Source organism: Cyrtonyx montezumae, unplaced genomic scaffold (genome assembly GCF_038088225.1).
Source record: "Cyrtonyx montezumae isolate F1298 unplaced genomic scaffold, pur_monq_1.0 scaffold_10, whole genome shotgun sequence".
NCBI classification, from domain to species: domain Eukaryota; kingdom Metazoa; phylum Chordata; class Aves; order Galliformes; family Odontophoridae; genus Cyrtonyx; species Cyrtonyx montezumae.
The window spans coordinates 26,992,304-27,009,998 of NW_027071826.1; the positions used below are offsets into that span (position 1 = coordinate 26,992,304).

At 36.6% G+C, this 17,695-nt stretch overlaps 1 protein-coding gene across 4 annotated transcripts in view; it reads right to left on the reverse strand.

Moving 5' to 3' along the window:
* Positions 1–15,561, reverse strand: part of DPH6 (diphthamine biosynthesis 6) — a 182,583-nt gene extending 167,022 nt beyond the window's left edge. For 2 of the 4 annotated variants that reach the window (XM_065753850.1, XM_065753849.1), the window contains exons 1-3: positions 15,232–15,561; positions 10,638–10,732; positions 8,169–8,362 (exon numbers count right to left, since the gene is read on the reverse strand). In XM_065753850.1, coding sequence (XP_065609922.1) covers positions 8,169–8,362; positions 10,638–10,732; positions 15,232–15,254 — 312 coding nt within the window. In that variant the 5' untranslated portion in view covers positions 15,255–15,561. The remainder of the gene's footprint in view (positions 1–8,168; positions 8,363–10,637; positions 10,733–15,231) is intronic. The other 2 variants (XM_065753859.1, XM_065753867.1) reach the window with 1 other exon arrangement.
* Between the last annotated feature and the right edge of the window lie 2,134 nt (positions 15,562–17,695).

The following is a 17,695-nucleotide window of genomic DNA, read 5'->3' on the forward strand; positions in this document are numbered from 1 at the left end:
AACAAGTTCTGCAGAAAACAGAGAATAAAAGGTATTTGCATAGTAAGCTATAATGAGGTGAAAGCAAAACTGATTTACAATTCAGATTTGAGACAAATCGATACTAATGAACAACAATTACTTCAGTCAGTGTGTGAATTAAAAAAACATCATTAATAAAGCTTAGGTGTTCTGTTGGTAAGCACATCCTAGACCATGCAAGATCTAGTTTAAAGGAAACAGTAAGTACAAAGAAAGTACGTTTCAAATTATTTTGTTACAATGTTCCACATAAAAACAAACACATTTCAGCAAATCCTTCGCAATTCAAAATTCTATCCAGCTTTAATTAATGCCCTGAATGGCTGACAAAATTTCAATTTTTTACTGGATAATGATGAGAGCTTCTTAACCTGCAAGAGGATTCAGTATAGTCTCCTTTACTCTCTTTATTGTATGTAAAACAGTCAGTGAAAATCAAAACGTTTCCTTTAGAAAAAGAGACTTTTTTTTAGTTAAAAATAAACCTTAACAACCCATTCTTCACCTCAATGCCCACAACCAGCTGTAGGGAGTAAGCGCACAAGGAGGAACTATAGAGGGCACTGTTGCTCCAGTTTTCAAGAGTTACAGCAGAAAAGGCCCAAGAGCAAACTGCCAGGAAATAAAGGAAGAAAAAGAATCCAGTATTGGAGCAAGCAAATGCACTACACCTAATGGGTAATAAGGCAAAAAGACTGAAGCTGTGCTTCTGAAGGAAAACGGACTATAGAAAAGTTTCTATAATGGAGCATCAGACTACTAGGAATACTGCAGCACACATATTTTACATTTTCCTCTGTAGTACTTTCTATGGAGTAGTTAACTAATCACAGCACCTCCTTATCCTTTGCAAACAGCAACCTGGTCCGGGAATTCTAGTCATAATCCACATGAAAAGGAGTAATGACTGTTGTGCAGTTCTACAGGCAGAATTTATCAGCACAAAGACAACACAAAATGGATCTCTATACTGCACAGCTATCTGTAGAAGGCCAATTCTGCTTCATTTCTTTTGTAATGACAGATACAAATCAATCATTTCTATTTTGAAAATAGTCATGTTGGTGCAATACAAGCAAAATGAAATCCTAGCCTTTCCAGAAGAATCATCTCTAAACACACTGATCAGAAAGTGTCCAGCTGAAAGCAAGGGAAGCATGCAATTGCTGTGTGTATGACATTTATATCAAACAGAGGGGCTATTAAATAAGCTTAAATAAATTAGTAACTGCATAAGAAAGCAAAATGAATTTTGCAAAAAGAATGAGCAGCAGATATAAAAATATTTATGAAGACAAATTTGATAAATGTTTTACTGTTCAATTACATGAAAGCTCTCCTTTCCTTGATTGCATTTTATTAGAATTAACTCCAATTATATTTCATTAAAAACTAATAAATTTTAAGGAATATATTGCTGCTGCCTAATGAGAAATATAAACAACATGAAGCAGCTAGTTGCTGTAGCACAGAATTTTTTATTTTTATTTTATTTTTTTTATCCTTAGGAAGTGGGGCGAAGTTGCCAATAACTATAGCACTGAAATAAGATATGGATAGTACCATTCACTTAAATGAAACTGTAGAGGAGAAAGGAGCTGCTCATTTTTCAAAAATTTGCTGGCAAAAAAGCACAAGCAGTGCATTTTATAGTACAATGGAAAAAGACATAGGACTTTTAAGAACAATGACTTGAATTATCGTTTAAAGAAAAAGGGCTAAAAGAAAAGTATTTTAAAATTAAATTAGGCAATGACTGCGTAATAAACCAAAGAATAACTGTTAACAGAGAAGACACTCAAGGAAACAGACAAAACATCTAACAGAAAATTGTCTACACTATGTGTTTGAATGAATAACACAAACAAAACCGAAACCACACAAAATGCCTGTGGATACTCACTCACAACCCTATGCATAAAAACTGTGATAGTAACTGTGAAGGAACTGCATCTTGCATGAAAAGACAGAGGTACTACACAAAAAGAATCTGCCACAGAAAATGAAAACTGACTTTTTAAAAAATATATATATAAAATTGCAAAAATAAACAACAGAAGTGTATTTACCAACCAAGATTCCACTTTCTTCACAGATACAAAGACTTCAAATTCCTTTTAAGTGATTTCAGTAATTACTAAGAAAAGATAAATTATTAAAAAACAAAAACAAACAAAAAAAATCCACCAAACTGTAGTACATCTCAGAAGCAGGTTTAATACAGATTTTTCCATGTTCTGATTCCAAATGTACAGTTTACAGCTTTTATGAATGAAATATGAATTGGAAAATTTCACTAAATTTCACATTGGTGTATATGCTGTCCTTATGCTAATTATGTTTCTAAACTGAAATCATTTTAGAATTACTGAACACACTACCAGTCCAGCTCCTGATTTATAATAGCACTGCTTCTGATCAACATTCCAATTTTATATTATAAAGTTTTATTTCATTCTATCATTCTCAAGTGTTGCATGCAGGTCATCAAAACTAGCTTTTCTTAGACATAGGGTATTAATGAAAGAAGTTAGTATTAACCTAGTAAACAAACTGCAACATTAGACCGTTGAAGCTCTTAAGATACATGCGAGTTCTATGTAGAATTTAACTGCATTTTAACTCAGAAATGTTGCTCATTCCTACAGACATGCAACTGAATCTAAATGAAGCTGTAACTGAGGCTGTTGAGTCTATGCACATCACTTAAACAAAACTCAATCCATGAAAAAAGTTTTGATAACATTTACAAAATTGACTTAAACATTCTAATGTATTTTTCCATTTAACTACAATACCGAATGCCAAAATGTTAATAGATAACTCTCTAAATATTCAAGATATTTAACAAGATATGTGAGGTTCCTTTCTCCTTATGCAATACAGAACATTAAAACCAATTTTATTATCGTAATTTATTCAAAGCTTGATTATGAGCAATAGCTGCTAGAAGAAATACCGCATTGTTGATTCATATACAAGCATTTCACTTAGCTACATTGGATAATAGCAGTGCTCCTAGAGAAGCATAAAAGCTAAGCGATTAGAAGTCATTACTGTTAATTAGCATTCACTTTACATTGATAGGGATGAACCTTTTCTGTGCTGAACAAATGGAAAGCTTTTATCTGAACGTCTGCCAAACCTGGTCAAGGTAGGCACTGGATTAAAGTGTCAGTGACCAGTAAGTAGAATTCAAAACAACAATAATAAAAAAGCAAAACAAAATTCAAGGATGTATCATCATCCAATTAGCGAGATTCAGTTTTTAAACAGGAAAAGGTTTGAAGGGAATGAATAAAACTGGAAACTCATACTTCACATTCTGCAATCTCACTGATAAAAGGAGGAAATGTGTGTTTATCAAACTTGCTGTGAGTGCACGGTTCATTTGGTGTCCTGTAAACAATGCCTGGCTGCCTATTTCCAAAAGCATGTGAGAAACCTGCAACCCAGAGCATCATATTCAGCAGGCAAGGTCATACAAGAGATGCCCCGGAAATGGGAAATTAGGAAAACCTGGCAATCAGGGGTTTAAAGCTGACCAGAACAAGCCCTCAGGCTTGTTTACCATCTTTCACCACCAGTCTGACTGTCTCTGCTTACTCAGTACTAACACAACAAGACTGAGAGTGAGTGAAAAAAACAACTCCACACACCTAACTGGGAGAAATAAAGTAACTTTTTCTTGTTTACATAAAGCTCAACATTTCTCACGGTAAGAAATTACCTCAAACAGTGCTCAAGATCCCATTCTGGAAGGAAAATTGACCCCTCCTGAATAGTTTAGATGAGACAGAGAATGACAGGCATCCTGTTGACTACAAAATTTCCTTCTTCCCACCTCATTTTAAAATTCAAACTAAAAAAGAAGCCAAAACAGCAGTAACAAAAAAAAACTGTCCTGTGAATGGAACAAAATGTATAATTATTTCTACAGCACCAAAAAGTACTGCCAACATGATTACTTCTTACTCTCTTCCCTTAACTCATCCTCTTACTCACTAATGCTGACAACAGTCATCCCCTTGATGGAAAAAGCCATTCCCGAATTAAAACAAAACAATTAATATAATAATAAATAAATAAATTGAACGTGAAGAGTGCAAAGGGAAAATTTACATTCTCGCAAATTCACTTTGAAGGGACAGTGGAGGAACAGTCATTCTAGAGGAATTTAATGCATGCTACATGAAAAAATTCCATCAAATATTTTGCATTAAAAAATAATCTTACTTTATAAGGTTGGTTGGGTATTTCTTCTTAGGGTTGGAAACCATTTTATAAAATCCCTAAAAGTTCATAAACCACATTGATATCAGTGGGCAAAAAGATGTGTACTAAAAGATAAGGCATCCAAACATTTACAAAATCAACATGACAAGTAGAGGACACAAAGACCCTACAAATTTCACTGTTTCATCTATTGTATTTTAGTATGTTTTTTCAAAACTGATATTATGATTTAGTTTGTTCTATGTGGATTGTTTTTCAATAACTGAATTATATGTGAAGTTGAATATAAAATGCACAGTACTCTCAATTTGCAATAATTTTGAAATATGGTGATTACTTCAGAAATTTTACAAATACTACTTCCTATAATTTAATCTCTCTCAAAATTTGAGAAATATAACTTGAAGAAATCAGCCTATACATACACAAATAATTCAAACTGTAACAGGAAAATCATCAGATCTTTAACTGAAAAAAAACCAACCAACAAACCCAACAACCACATAAACCAAGGAACTAGAACAGAACTGTTCCAGAAAGTTCCCTTCTTACAAACTCTGCATCCCATCAGTAAAAGGAAGAAGCTACCTACTTTGTCCTAACTTTTATAAACTGAAAAATTTGAAGAACAGCACGCTTAAGTCCCCATGATAAAGATTCTTGATGTCAATCAGCATTCCTTACCACTAACTTACCACTAGATTATTAAGACTCCTAAGAAAGCCTATAAACCTTAGTCATATATGTTGAGAGTACATGATTAGTCTTCATCATGGAAATACTACCATTGAAGACACATGGAAATTATTAAAATGAAGGAAGTCCTAGATTTCTACAAATTACCCCAGCAGTCAAAACTTACCAAATAAAGGCAAAGCATTCACAGAATGGAGTAGATAAGGCAAGAAACTTGGAAGAGGACAAAACGGATTACTGAAAGCTAGAAGTGAAACGAGCTATCTTGCTTTGGTTTTTATAGTCTGGATGCTGCAAAAACTGCTGTCCTAGACACAGATCTAAGTTATCGATCCATGGGATACAGAACACAATCCAACATTCAATAGAAAACAATCCAGCACTCAGGACATCTCATACCACTTCAACAAATAAAACATCAATGCACTGAAAAGGGACCAAGTAGTTAAACAGCCTCTACTGAGCAATGTCACAGGAAGGTTTCTGGGAAAAAACAAAAACAAACAAACAAACCCCCCCCCCCAAAAAAAAAAAAACAACTCCCTGCTTCATTCTTTCCAGTTATTTTCTACACACTTCAGGAAGTAGAAATATGGTAAAACCCTGAAAGATAATTCAGACAACTAAGAAACTCTAGTGCTTATACACTTTGCTGGAGAAAGCCCTAATGTGAAGTGACAAACATGGATGAAATGGGAATAAGTAGTCCTCATATAGTATAATGAATAATAAATTAAATTATTCATTAGAATTCAAAATTTACAAGTCTAACAAAGTAAAAATACTGCTATCAGGTGAGGACTGCCTGGTTAGATACATTTAGACATCACATAAATACTCTAATATGTTTCAAAATATCAAATGAATAAAGATGATCTAAAACAGGACATTAGGCAAGTGAAAGAGAAGTATAAATTTCCTTCATATATACGAAAGCAATCATCTGAGTTTGTGACAATAAAATTAACTGGTTTATAGTAACCAACTGTCAGTAACACTTTCAGAGCCCTGGACTGTTACCCTGAGTACCCAGCACTGCAAGGGAATAACTCATTTCTTAAAAGTCATGTTTATAAAAACAGCATGAAAACATCAAATGCATTTAATTTCATTATGATATTTTTTCAAATATGGTTCAAATTGTTTTTATTTCTTTACTAAACAAGTACTTTCAATATAAGTATTCTTTACCATGTGAAAGCAAAGCACATTATGCAATTTTCAACTCAATACACATTTCCTGTACAGTTATCCACAAGCTGCTTGACAGAAAAACAGAGCTATATTACTTTCACCAGTGTTTTGAAATCACATCTATTTAAGGATTTTTTTTATTACTACATTATTATTTTTTATTTATTTTTACGAGCCTACTTCAGAATTCCCCTCCTGCCTTTGGCAGAGAGCAAACTGAGATAAACTAACATATCTGGAAAAAAAGCCCTGAAGAGAAATCACCAGTGATTAAAACTTACATAGTAAAGGTACAAAACTGCAGTTATACATAAATGTGAAAAATTAAAAATAGAGAGCTTTCAAAGTTACTTTCAGTACAGAAAAAAGTTTAATATCTTTTCCTTAAAATAAAAAATACAAAGAGTTGCATCTCCTGCAGATTATGATGCCCCTGATAATTATGCAGTTATTCATCAGAACAGGGAAGACTTCTACTGGAACTTTTACACTGGAGTTTCATAGATAGATTTGTCTATAGGAACATGTTTAGACAAACATAAAAGCAATATATTGTTATTTTTTGTGCCTTTAAAATATCATGCAGTGGAATTAATATTTCTGTACAGGAAAGAAAGATATTTGGTTCCAGACAACTTGATAACATCCCTTTCAGCTGTAGTTATAATTACCATGCATTAACTTCCAAAGCAGAAGTTGTCACGATTTAACATTAGCATTAATTTATGTCAAGCATCCATTTCTCCCAAGACAGCAAAGATCTAAAAGGAAGTATGATCTTAATTGCCATTAATCTGACCATTTTTAATTAAATTGATCAGTAATTTATTATCTTACACAGCAGCAGAAAGCTGCTTTCATGCAGCTTTAAGAGACAGTATATACCAGTCCATATAATTCCCAATACTATCATGGTTCAAAAATTATATAAAGTGCTGGGCTATATTTCTTTCAATTCCTGTACTACATTCTATGTAAAACCTCCATGAAACACTCAAGAGTGCAATACAGATAACATGCACTGTTCTCCTCTGGAGAAGTCATGTACTCCATGCAGGTACACGATCTTGACTTTCCCTGTCAAAGACATCTAGAAAAACGTAACATCCAATTTCAGCATGGTTCAGGAAGCATTCTGCACTCAAGTCACACTCTTAGTCTACAATCTACAAGTTAACTTTTGTTGTTTTTTTTTTTTTTTTTTTTTTTACACTGAATCAATAAATAAACAGGTAATAATAAATACGTAAAAATAAATACTCAGGTATAAATCTCAATTCAGTGGAAAAAGATGAAGGAGGAAGGATCTGCAAAATGTTCAGTACATGAACTGAAGACAAGAAATATCTTCAGTTGTAGCTTCAGAAAGTAGTCTACCAGCTTTATCCATAAAATTAAATGTGTATTTATTTTTATTTATGATTTTTTAATACAATTTATATTTATTTTTAGAAACAAAAAAACGTTTTTCTATACATTGTACTGATTTAGTCATGATTATCATGTAATAGCACATAGTTGCAGGGCTACCAGAAGCAAAACCAGTAGAACCATAACTGTAAAACATTCTTTTCCACTTTGTGGACTACCTGCAACAAACAAATGGATGCCAGTTTATTTAGCATAAGCATGACCAAATGGAAATGTATGGAGAGAAACCATCCAGACATTGAGAAATGCACAAAATCCCCCAAATATCTCATTGTAGTAATTAAATAACATATTTAAAACAAGAAACTGTATAAACATTTGGGTTTAGTGTGAAATGTGGATATAAGTCTGACTTACACTGGAAGAAAAAGGAATAAAATGAATAAAGTTACACTATATATTTACAGTGTAAGGAAGAAAAGAATGGACACTAAACTTTTAAATGTGCGAGCGCCAAAAACTTTTCTTGAAGCTTTCCTCAGTGGATCATTTACCTAAATTCATAAACAAATCAAGCTATCTAAACAATCAAAGCGTATCAAAGTAATATAATTTGTCCTCAAATATTTCATTTTTTTCATTCAGCATACCTTAACGAGCTTCAAGAGGTGGTAAAGGTCTTCAACCTCATCTTCCTGGCATATCGTATAAACTCGCCCAGTACTTATGCTGGTACCCTTTATGACACAACGATAGAGTGGCAAATCCATTGCATCAGCATATAGATCAATGGCATGGTGTCCTACTGTCTGAAACATATAGCTGTCCAATTCATCAGTCTGCCCTGTCACAGTTAAGAAATAATCTCATTAGCTGCATATGTTCAACAGTTACAGAAAATCATAATACTTCAAAGCACTGAAAAAACTAAATGTTAATATTGTTTGTTGCATAAACAGATGTTTAGTGACATTACCTCAATAAACAGGGAAAGAAAAAAAAAAGATTGTTTTCTCTACCCAACAGACATGTCAATAATATACTGCCTATTTGGAAATTGTGGAGTCTGCTTCTCCTGTAGTATTCTTCCAAATATCCGAGAATAGTCCAATTCTTTATTTATTCATATGGTAATTCAAATAGGAGTATATTTTAGAGGCACACAGCCAGGTGCATTTCAGCATATTCAGTGCAAGAATTTTGGCATGCACTGCAACACCGTAAATAAGCAATGGCTTGTCACAGTCTTCAAACTTTCAGGATTTACATTATTTTCATGGTCATTGAGAGACAAGAACAGATTATTTGAGCCAAAGTGGAATAAAAGTAGATTGCTACAATGTTTTGACATTGCTTAACATACAAAAAGAATGTAAGGTTTCTTACAGTACCAAGTCCTTTCTACCTTCACTCATTTTAATAATCAAGCTTAGAATGCGATCAAATCTTTGCTACTATTTCATTAATCAGGAAAAAAATGTAACTGAAACTTCTTACAAACAGTTTGTAGCTAACATGAAGAAATAAAACAATTAAAATGCAGCATCATATATTACAAATTAATCTCAAACTGTTTCTATATAAAATCTTTCAGACAATTACTCAAGTTAAAAATATTGCTGAAATTTCCATCTTATTTGTTAAACACTAGTTCAGTTCACTACTTTAATGCTAATCTGTCATACTGGATTTACACACAAACACAGCAGCTCTGCACATCTTGAGAAGGGCTTGTAATATTGATGAAGATTACTAATTTGTGATGTAACAATTAGATCATGTCACATTTGATGCCATACAACAGTTAAGAGACATGTATTTGCTCAAAATGGGAAAATCCAGACACATAATTACAAGTAACCAACCTAAACTAGAACGGTTGATATAGAAGAAAACTCAGTATTTTCCAACATTAATAAAACATGACAAGGACTTTAAAGTGGTATTCTGTTCAGAATACATTGTTTTTTTTATTAATTGAGACTCTCCAGGCAGCAGTGGTGCAAGATAAAATAAAATGAATGGCATAGAATCTGCCATTGCCTGAAGCTTCTCAATTAACTTTCCACAAAATATCCAACTACACACTTAAAGACAGCATTTTATGATTTTAATGACAATAGTCTACATTTCTGATGGGGATAAATTAGTTTAAAGACAACTTATTTCAATAAGATTATAGATGATTATGTCATAGCTATGAAGAAAATAAATTGTTCCTGTACTCCCAAACATTTGCTAGGTCTGTCCATGATTTATTTGTGATGTCAGCTCCCGTTTTCTTTCACTTCCTCTGCATAGTTTCCAAACATGTAGTTACCAGGTTAATTGTTGATAGACTGAACAGTTAACATACGTTTATACTTTAACATATTTTATATACTCTCCTGCCAGCTGGGTAACAACACACATCGTTTTATGTTCTAGACCAACACAGAAGTAGCAGATACTCCCACGTTCAGTTCACTGATGACAGAGTACCTGAGATTCTCCCATTATCTACTGCAGAAATAAGTCTAGGCCTAGCCTGTGAGGAACTTATCAGAAAACACGTCCAAGCTAAAAGGAAGGAAGAAGCATATCAAGATAAACTGCTGTTTAAGATCAGCTCTACAACTCAGTTCACAAATGCTGGGCTGGAATAATGGGGGAAGATACATGAAGTTTAAAACAAACAAGCAGCTTCAAAACTGCTTACTTTGCAAAATGGTTTATGCTAGTTTAACGCACTTCTAGAAATGCAGTATTTATTTTCTTTGATCATTTCCTTCTTCCATCTTTTACTGTTCGTGCTACTGAACTCATGCAACCTTTTCCCATACCACCAGAAATATTTGTGGTTTTTTGTTTTTTTTTCTTTTTCAAGTTGTTTAAACCTTTACTTTACCAACCTTCATCTTGGTTTTTTTGTTAGTTTTTTTCCCCCCCCTCTCTTCAAGGAAAAATAAATTTGGTAGGCGTCAGTATCATTTTCTTCCTTATACCTGAAATTTCTAGATTGCCCTTCAATATGTAAATCTGTATACAAATACATAAAAGAACTCAAGCCAGGCAAAGCTGCGAGCATACTGCTTCTAATTAAAACAAGCAAGAAACTCCTATGTAGCATTTCTACATACCTGTGCTTTCAGCAGGTCTTAAGTTGGCTAGAGCAACAACCTGATGCCCAGCAGCAACACACTGCATCATATTATAACAGCTGTCCTTCCCACCACTGTAAAGAAAAAAAATACAAACAATGGCAACTAACTGAAAACACTGCTGAAAACTTTAGCCCCCCCTGGGGATACTTTATCCCTTCTGCCTTGCTACCTAAATGGTATTATCAGAGTTGGTTACAAAGTTTTTGAATAAAAAGAAGGTTACAAAATGATTTCACCATAGCACAATGTTTCCTGTTTATACACAGTAGCCATAAAGCATGTATCCATCTCTAATCTTTATCTCATTTATCATCTGAGAGCTTCCATGCAGTACAGCTACTTCAACTGGAATCCCTTCAGAACTATCTTTTACTCCAGAGACTAATTATTCCACACCCATGATTAAGTAACATGGAAACAAACAAACAAACCCTCCAGTATCAGTTCCAGAGAACAACCAGCTTCAGTTGTACTTTTAGATATAAACTATCATGTTTGGATTAACATTTATACTTAATGGGATTCATTGTCTAAAGTTTCAATAGTTTAAATGCACTTCCCATTGTCAGAAGTTCTAATTGTTGCGGGCAGTAGGTTCAGTTGGCTTTGCATGAAACATGACATTTTTTACTACAGATAATTGCAGATAACAATAATTACAGCTGATTAAATAAAAAGCTGGAATAACAGGTGGAAAAATATTCCCCTCTGAGGCCAAGAAACAGCACTACAAACAGAGGGAACACTATTACCTAATGAAACTTGTTCCGTTACCAGTGATTAAAGAACTACAGAATCTCAGTATCGTAGGGGTTGGAAGGGATCTCCAGGGATCATTGAGTCCAGCCCCCTGCCAAAGCAGCTCCCTAGCCCAGGTTGCACAGGTAGGCGTCCAGGCAGGTCATGAATGTCTCCAGAGAAGGAGACTCCATCACCTCTCTGTGCAGCTGTGCCACTGCTCCGTCACTGCACTAGGAAGAAGTTCCCACACACGCTTGTGCGGAACTTCCTATGCATCAGTTTGTGGCCATTTCCCTTTGTCCTAACACCACACATCACTGAGAAGAGTCCAGCCTCATCCCTTTGCCTCCCATTCCTTAGATATTTATAGATGTGGATCAGATCCCCTCTGAGTCATCCTTTTGCAAGGTTGAACAGACCCACATCTCTCAGCCTCTCCTCATAAGGGAGGTGTTCCAGGCCCTTTATCATCTTTGTGGCCCTTCGCTGAACTCTTTTGAGAAGATCTGTCTTTTTTTTTTTTTTTTTTTTTTTGTACCATGGAGCCCAGAACTGGACACACTACTCCAGGTGAGGCCTCACCAGAGTTGAGTAGAGTGGGAGGATCACTTCCCTCGACCTGCTGGCCATATTCTTTTTAACGCACCCCAGGATCCCATTGGCCTTCTTGGCCACCAGGGCACACTGCTGGCTCATGACTAACCTGTCATCCACCAGGACACCCCAGTCCCTCTCCTCAGAGTTCCTCTCCAGCAGGTAACCCCCAACCTATACTGGTGCATGCAGTTATTTCTCCCTAGGTGCAAGACTCTACACTTGCTTCTGTTAATCTCATCTGGTTTCTTTCTACCCAAAGAACCCTGCTCTCTCACTATACCTGAATCTTTTTCACATGGATGTCAATCCCTGCCAAAAGAAACACTACAGTCTAACAACAAAACTAAGGCTGGTGCAGATATAAACTCTTCAACAATGTGTGCTCAGATTCACACCCTCCAAACTACAACTGCAAACACTAGCCCAGAACAGGAGGCAGAACACCTGTGAAACTGTTTCCTGCCTCATGGTCCCTGGGACCAGGACAGAAGAGCAGACAGCAGTTACATGCATGTCTTGTTGCAACTGGCCACCACCACCTCTCTGCTGTTAGGGGCAAAATCCTTCAGCATATCTAACGGGCAGCTTTTATGATTCTCTTTTATGCAAGCTTGAAACTGTATCACAGCAATACAATCATACAGCTATTCCCCTCACTTTAGGCTTTTATCCACGGTACCCTGCTCCCAACCCAAAAACTCCAAGAAGTTGTAGGAATAACATGGAATCCTTTTGTGCTTTACAGACTGTGATAAAGCATGTGCTTATGTTTCAGTATTATAAATACGATAAACATATCTCTAATTTTAGGGTCAATCTGTATCTGACATTATTCTCATCCATTCCTACAACTTTCTTCTAATCTATATATGGCTAAAAAAGCATTAAGATATGTATTCATTAATACTGAATACTGTACATGATTGCTTGAAAATGTAGTTAGCATTCACTTCATAAAGTGAAATTTCCAGCTTGACACTCATAATGAGACAAAGGCTCTTTTCTTTCTGAATGACTCCATTCTGAAAAGTAAAAGCCTCCCACTAGCACTGATTTCTACTCCAAACACAACTTCAGCCAAATAATGACAGTTGAGATTTGCCTTTGCTGTTCATCAGGATCCAATTTTAACGTTTCTAATGAAAATTTAAAAAGACAAGAATAAATCTTTTAGTCCAATTCATTTTAATAAATGAACTGTATTAAATGTTATCACTTTAAGATGAGGCTACATTCAGATTTCCCACATTTAACAAAGATTTATACAGTGTTTGCTCTATCACATGTTACTAAATTATTATTTATTTTCTGTATTACTGCTATCATGGTCCTAAAAAATAACTGTGCCAAAGGAACAGTAGGAAATGGTGCCTATCTAAAAGGCCTTCTAATCTAGCAGTAAAACACATGACAGTTAAGTCCAACGAGGCCAGACAGCCAATACTGGAAGAGGAAGGTGGATTCAGCACAGTCCCAGCCCAGCTGATGTCTAATAGCTTGGAACAAAATAGAAAGAACAAAAAAATCTCCAAGAGCAATTAAGGCAAATACTTTTTGAAAGACACTGAATGATGATGGCCACGCCCAGGGTTAGGCCTGATGGTGTTCCAGGTATGTTAACAGGTAGGACTGTAAACTAACAAAATAGCAGAAAAATATAAGGTAATCATAAAGCCACAGATCCATAAAAGACTTCTAGAAGGAAAAAAATAAGAAAAAAGAAAAAGAAAGAAAAAAAACCTTTGTATCAACAAACATAACCATTTACAGTGAGAAAATTCCACAAGAATTAAACATTTGAAATATATATATATACTTCAGGTAGAAGACTGGCTTTATAATGTCTGTGATTTAGCACAAAACACAATACAGAGCTTAGACCATAAATATCACCTTAACGCAAGACTAACAACTTTAAGTGTGGCCAACATTTTAGAAGAAAAAGAAAGAGGCTGGAGTAGTTTTATACATAATCCTGACCTTTTTAAAAGTAAGAAGCACTTTTCAAACACTTCTTTTTTCCTCTGATCTTTGAAGCTAGCTCTGTTACAAAGATTTCAGACGACTTTGATGTCTCTTTAAAATTCTTCTTAAAACTATTACTGAAACTAAATCCATCCTTGTAAATTGCCCATAAAAATAGCAATTGTGTTACCAACCTGTTTTAGGATTTTATTTCATCCTGCCTTTTAACACATTCCTCTGTTTAGAGAATATCAAAATAAACAAACCTGGGAGAGAGAAACTTATCACTAAAACACCCCCAAAAAAAAAAAAGCACTGAAGTTGATTTTCCCTGCCTGTATTTAAGGAGATCTTGAGAAGTACAGATGCCATTTGGTGCTCCATTTTTTCCACTTTGGGTGGTACATTAATGATTTGTAATTGTTGTGGACAAATAATTTCAATGGGGCTTGACATCAGGCATTTCCTCAGATAACTTAATACATTATATATTAGAACTTTGGTATACCAAAGTTAGTGCACCCAAAAATAAAAATACACTGCTCACATCCAAAGTACAGGTTCCCCAGCTTGCTATCTTCTAATTGTTATTTTTTTAAGAAAATAATTTAGATGGCCTTTGTTAGAAAAGCAAAATAACATTAATCTCTTTTTGAAACTAAAAAAAAAATAAAATAGCATAATTTACAGTATAACAACTGTGGAAATGGACAAAAAGTAGCAGGACTACACGGGTAGCAAACAAAGCACCTTCCAGGTTTGTGTCAAACCACTGCTACTTCAGTGGAGAGTCTTCCAGTCTTTTTTTTTTTTTTTTTTTAAACGAGCAAAACAAAACGTCTCTCAGAAAGCAAACTAGGAAGTGCATCTTGAAAGATCATCGCGAATTTGGAAGGGAAACAAAAAATAACCCTGAAAACTGAACTAAAAGTGAGCCAAACTGCCCTAACTGAGCTACCTTGGCAAAAGCCCAGCTCACGAAACAGGAGCTGACCGAGATAAGGGACAGACAGCCGTCAGCGGAAGGGTCTTGCACTACGTTTCCATTTTATTTTCTTTTACAGAGCGGTAATGCTTGCAGTTCCCGGCAGCACAGCAATAGCAGCGCGGCATCTTTGGCCGGCACGTGGCTCTGCTCACCCTGCCCCGCCGGACCCTCCCATCCACGGAGGGGGGTGGGCTAGGGAGGGAACGCGGGGCGGCACCGTGCCCCGCAGCCTCTCCCCGCTACACCCAGCTCCGCCGCCAGCACCTCGCTAGCCGTTACCTGATCAGAGCCACTACTCGCATCCCGCGCACTGCCCCGGGGCGGTAACGCCGAACAGGAGACGTGCGACGAGGACACAGCCCAACCTTCCCACCACCCCGGGCCGCGCACGCCGCTGCTGCCGCCCGGCAGCGTCCCCGCGGCAGGCCCTCCTCCCGGGGCAGCCCGCCCGACTGCCTGAACGAGCGCGAGGCGCGCCGGGCCGCCGCCAGGCCCCGGCCGGGAGAACGACCGCTCCTGCGGCCGGAAGAGAGCGCCGGAAGCGCGGCGGCCAGAGCCGGCCCGGAGCGGGGCTGAGCAGGAGGAGGCGCCGAGGAAGGCAGCGCGCAGGGCGCCTACGTGCGGGTGTGACGCCTGCTGCCGCTAGGCCAGCTGGGCTCTTCTGTCGCCTCGCTCGGCTCTCGCTACGGCTTCGTTATGGTCCGGGAGCTGCTCGCTCACTCGGTCCTTCCTTATATCGCGTTGCAGCCGGGACCCGGCCGGGTGGGAAGCGAAGGACTGCCTGTTGCAGGCGCACGTGGGAGATGTCCACCTGCGGAGCTGATCTCGGCTTTTGCCGGTCACGAGCCTAGTGTAATCCTCCTTATGGGTCAGCTGCCCTAATATCCCCACCCTAACGCACACAACGTACTCGACTATAGGTCTCTAGGCTGAATCAGTATCACAGAAAAATAGTCTCTGAATACAAACACGGTTTTCTCTTTCCTGACTCAAAGGAAAAGCCTGCTGGGTAGTTGGGCAGGTGAAATAGCGACTGTCCTAAGTGTTACACCACCAAATAACAACATTGGTAGGGGGACCACGTCTAGGTATTGTGTGGTGCCGTGAGAGCCCACCATTCCCCAGGCTTGTGCACTCAGAATGGGGCTGCAGATCTGTTGCTTCTTCTGTAGGACTTTGCTATGGGAAGTCATCAGGGACATGCTGCATCTTAGTATGAGACCCTGGTCTGCTGGGTTCAGTTAATTCCCTTAGAGCCAGTAACCACTGCTGCATACAGACTGTGCATTGCCATGAGCTGGAGCCCTAACGCTTGGCTCCATGTAAACTGAGTCGCACAACCAGTACAACTAACATAAAAGGGTTTGTTCCTCAGAGCTGATGAGATTATATGTGCTATCCTCTCAGCACTGTGTAATGTGATATCATGCACTTTACAACAACCTGTGCAAGTAAGGCCCAGTGCAAGACTCTGAGAAAAAAGTTGCCTGCTCATGATTTGTAGTGTCTGAAATTCCCAGGAAAAGATAAATGAAAATAAATAAGAAAATTACTTTAAAAGAGTATTTTATTTTTAGTGAAATTATAATGATAAATGAGTGAAAATAAATACAGAACCAGTTTACAATAACTTTTTTGTTTGTTTATTTGTTCTTGTTTTTTTGGGGGGGCATTTATTTTGTTGGTTTTGACACAGATGATAAAGATGTGAAAATCAGTATGAAACTTGATAAGTGGTTGCGCAGGTGGGGTAACAACGACAAGTTTTTCTGTATAGGAATAATTATGAAAAATCCCATGTTTTAAAAAATATTCCCTCAGATCACGCTTTGGCCATGACAAGCCATCAGCTGTGAGACAAAATATCAGACTTAGTTTGGAATTACAGGCAGTTTGATTTCCTTGTAGTTTTGTGATGATGACTTTATGCATACTTCTTAGAAAGCCGCTTTTGTTTAATATAGCTTATTAAATGATTGGAAGAACAGTTACTTAGACCTGAAATTCCGATGAAGGGACAGGGATTGTGAGGGGTTATGGTAATGGCTTTGTTGTTGTTGTTGTTTCTCAGAAAGGTAATGAAGGCCTGCTCTGAATTAAAACTGAAAATTTAGGAGACTCAGAGATTTTAGATGAGATTAAAAAATTCAATCAAGCAATGTTGTATAATAGATGTTCTAGTAGATTACTTCACCTCTGAGAAACTGTAAAAGAAGGCAAAGGTATTTAATTTATTGGAAGAAAAAAAATGTGGGTGGATATTTTGTGATACATTACCTCTGTCTTTTCTGTTCTAGAATAAAGTATTTTTCTTTCGGTTATCAAAAGAAAGAATAGTTCGGCTAGTATTTGTGAACTTATAAAGGATGCTTATTTACTATATTTAAGAACAATATATGGAATGTAAGAAATACATAAATTTTTCTACTTCTTTAGAAAATGCAGATGCAATAAATCAATACTTTTAATCACAAAACTTTATAACAATTTCAAAAACTTGTAAAGCTGTCTTCTAAATGTCATTGTTAGAAACTCTGGAAAGATCTGAATAATTCAGAATAATTCTGAAGCCTCCTACTTTCTCAGAAGTCCATTATTACTAGTCTACACTGACACAATGCTGATTCTTTTTCAGCAGATGGTTCTGTTGTACTCAATTTTACAGCTTTCAAAAAACAAATTTCCATTTAAAAGTCAGACTTACTGTTTGAACTAGAAGTTACATATGACACTACAGGACCAA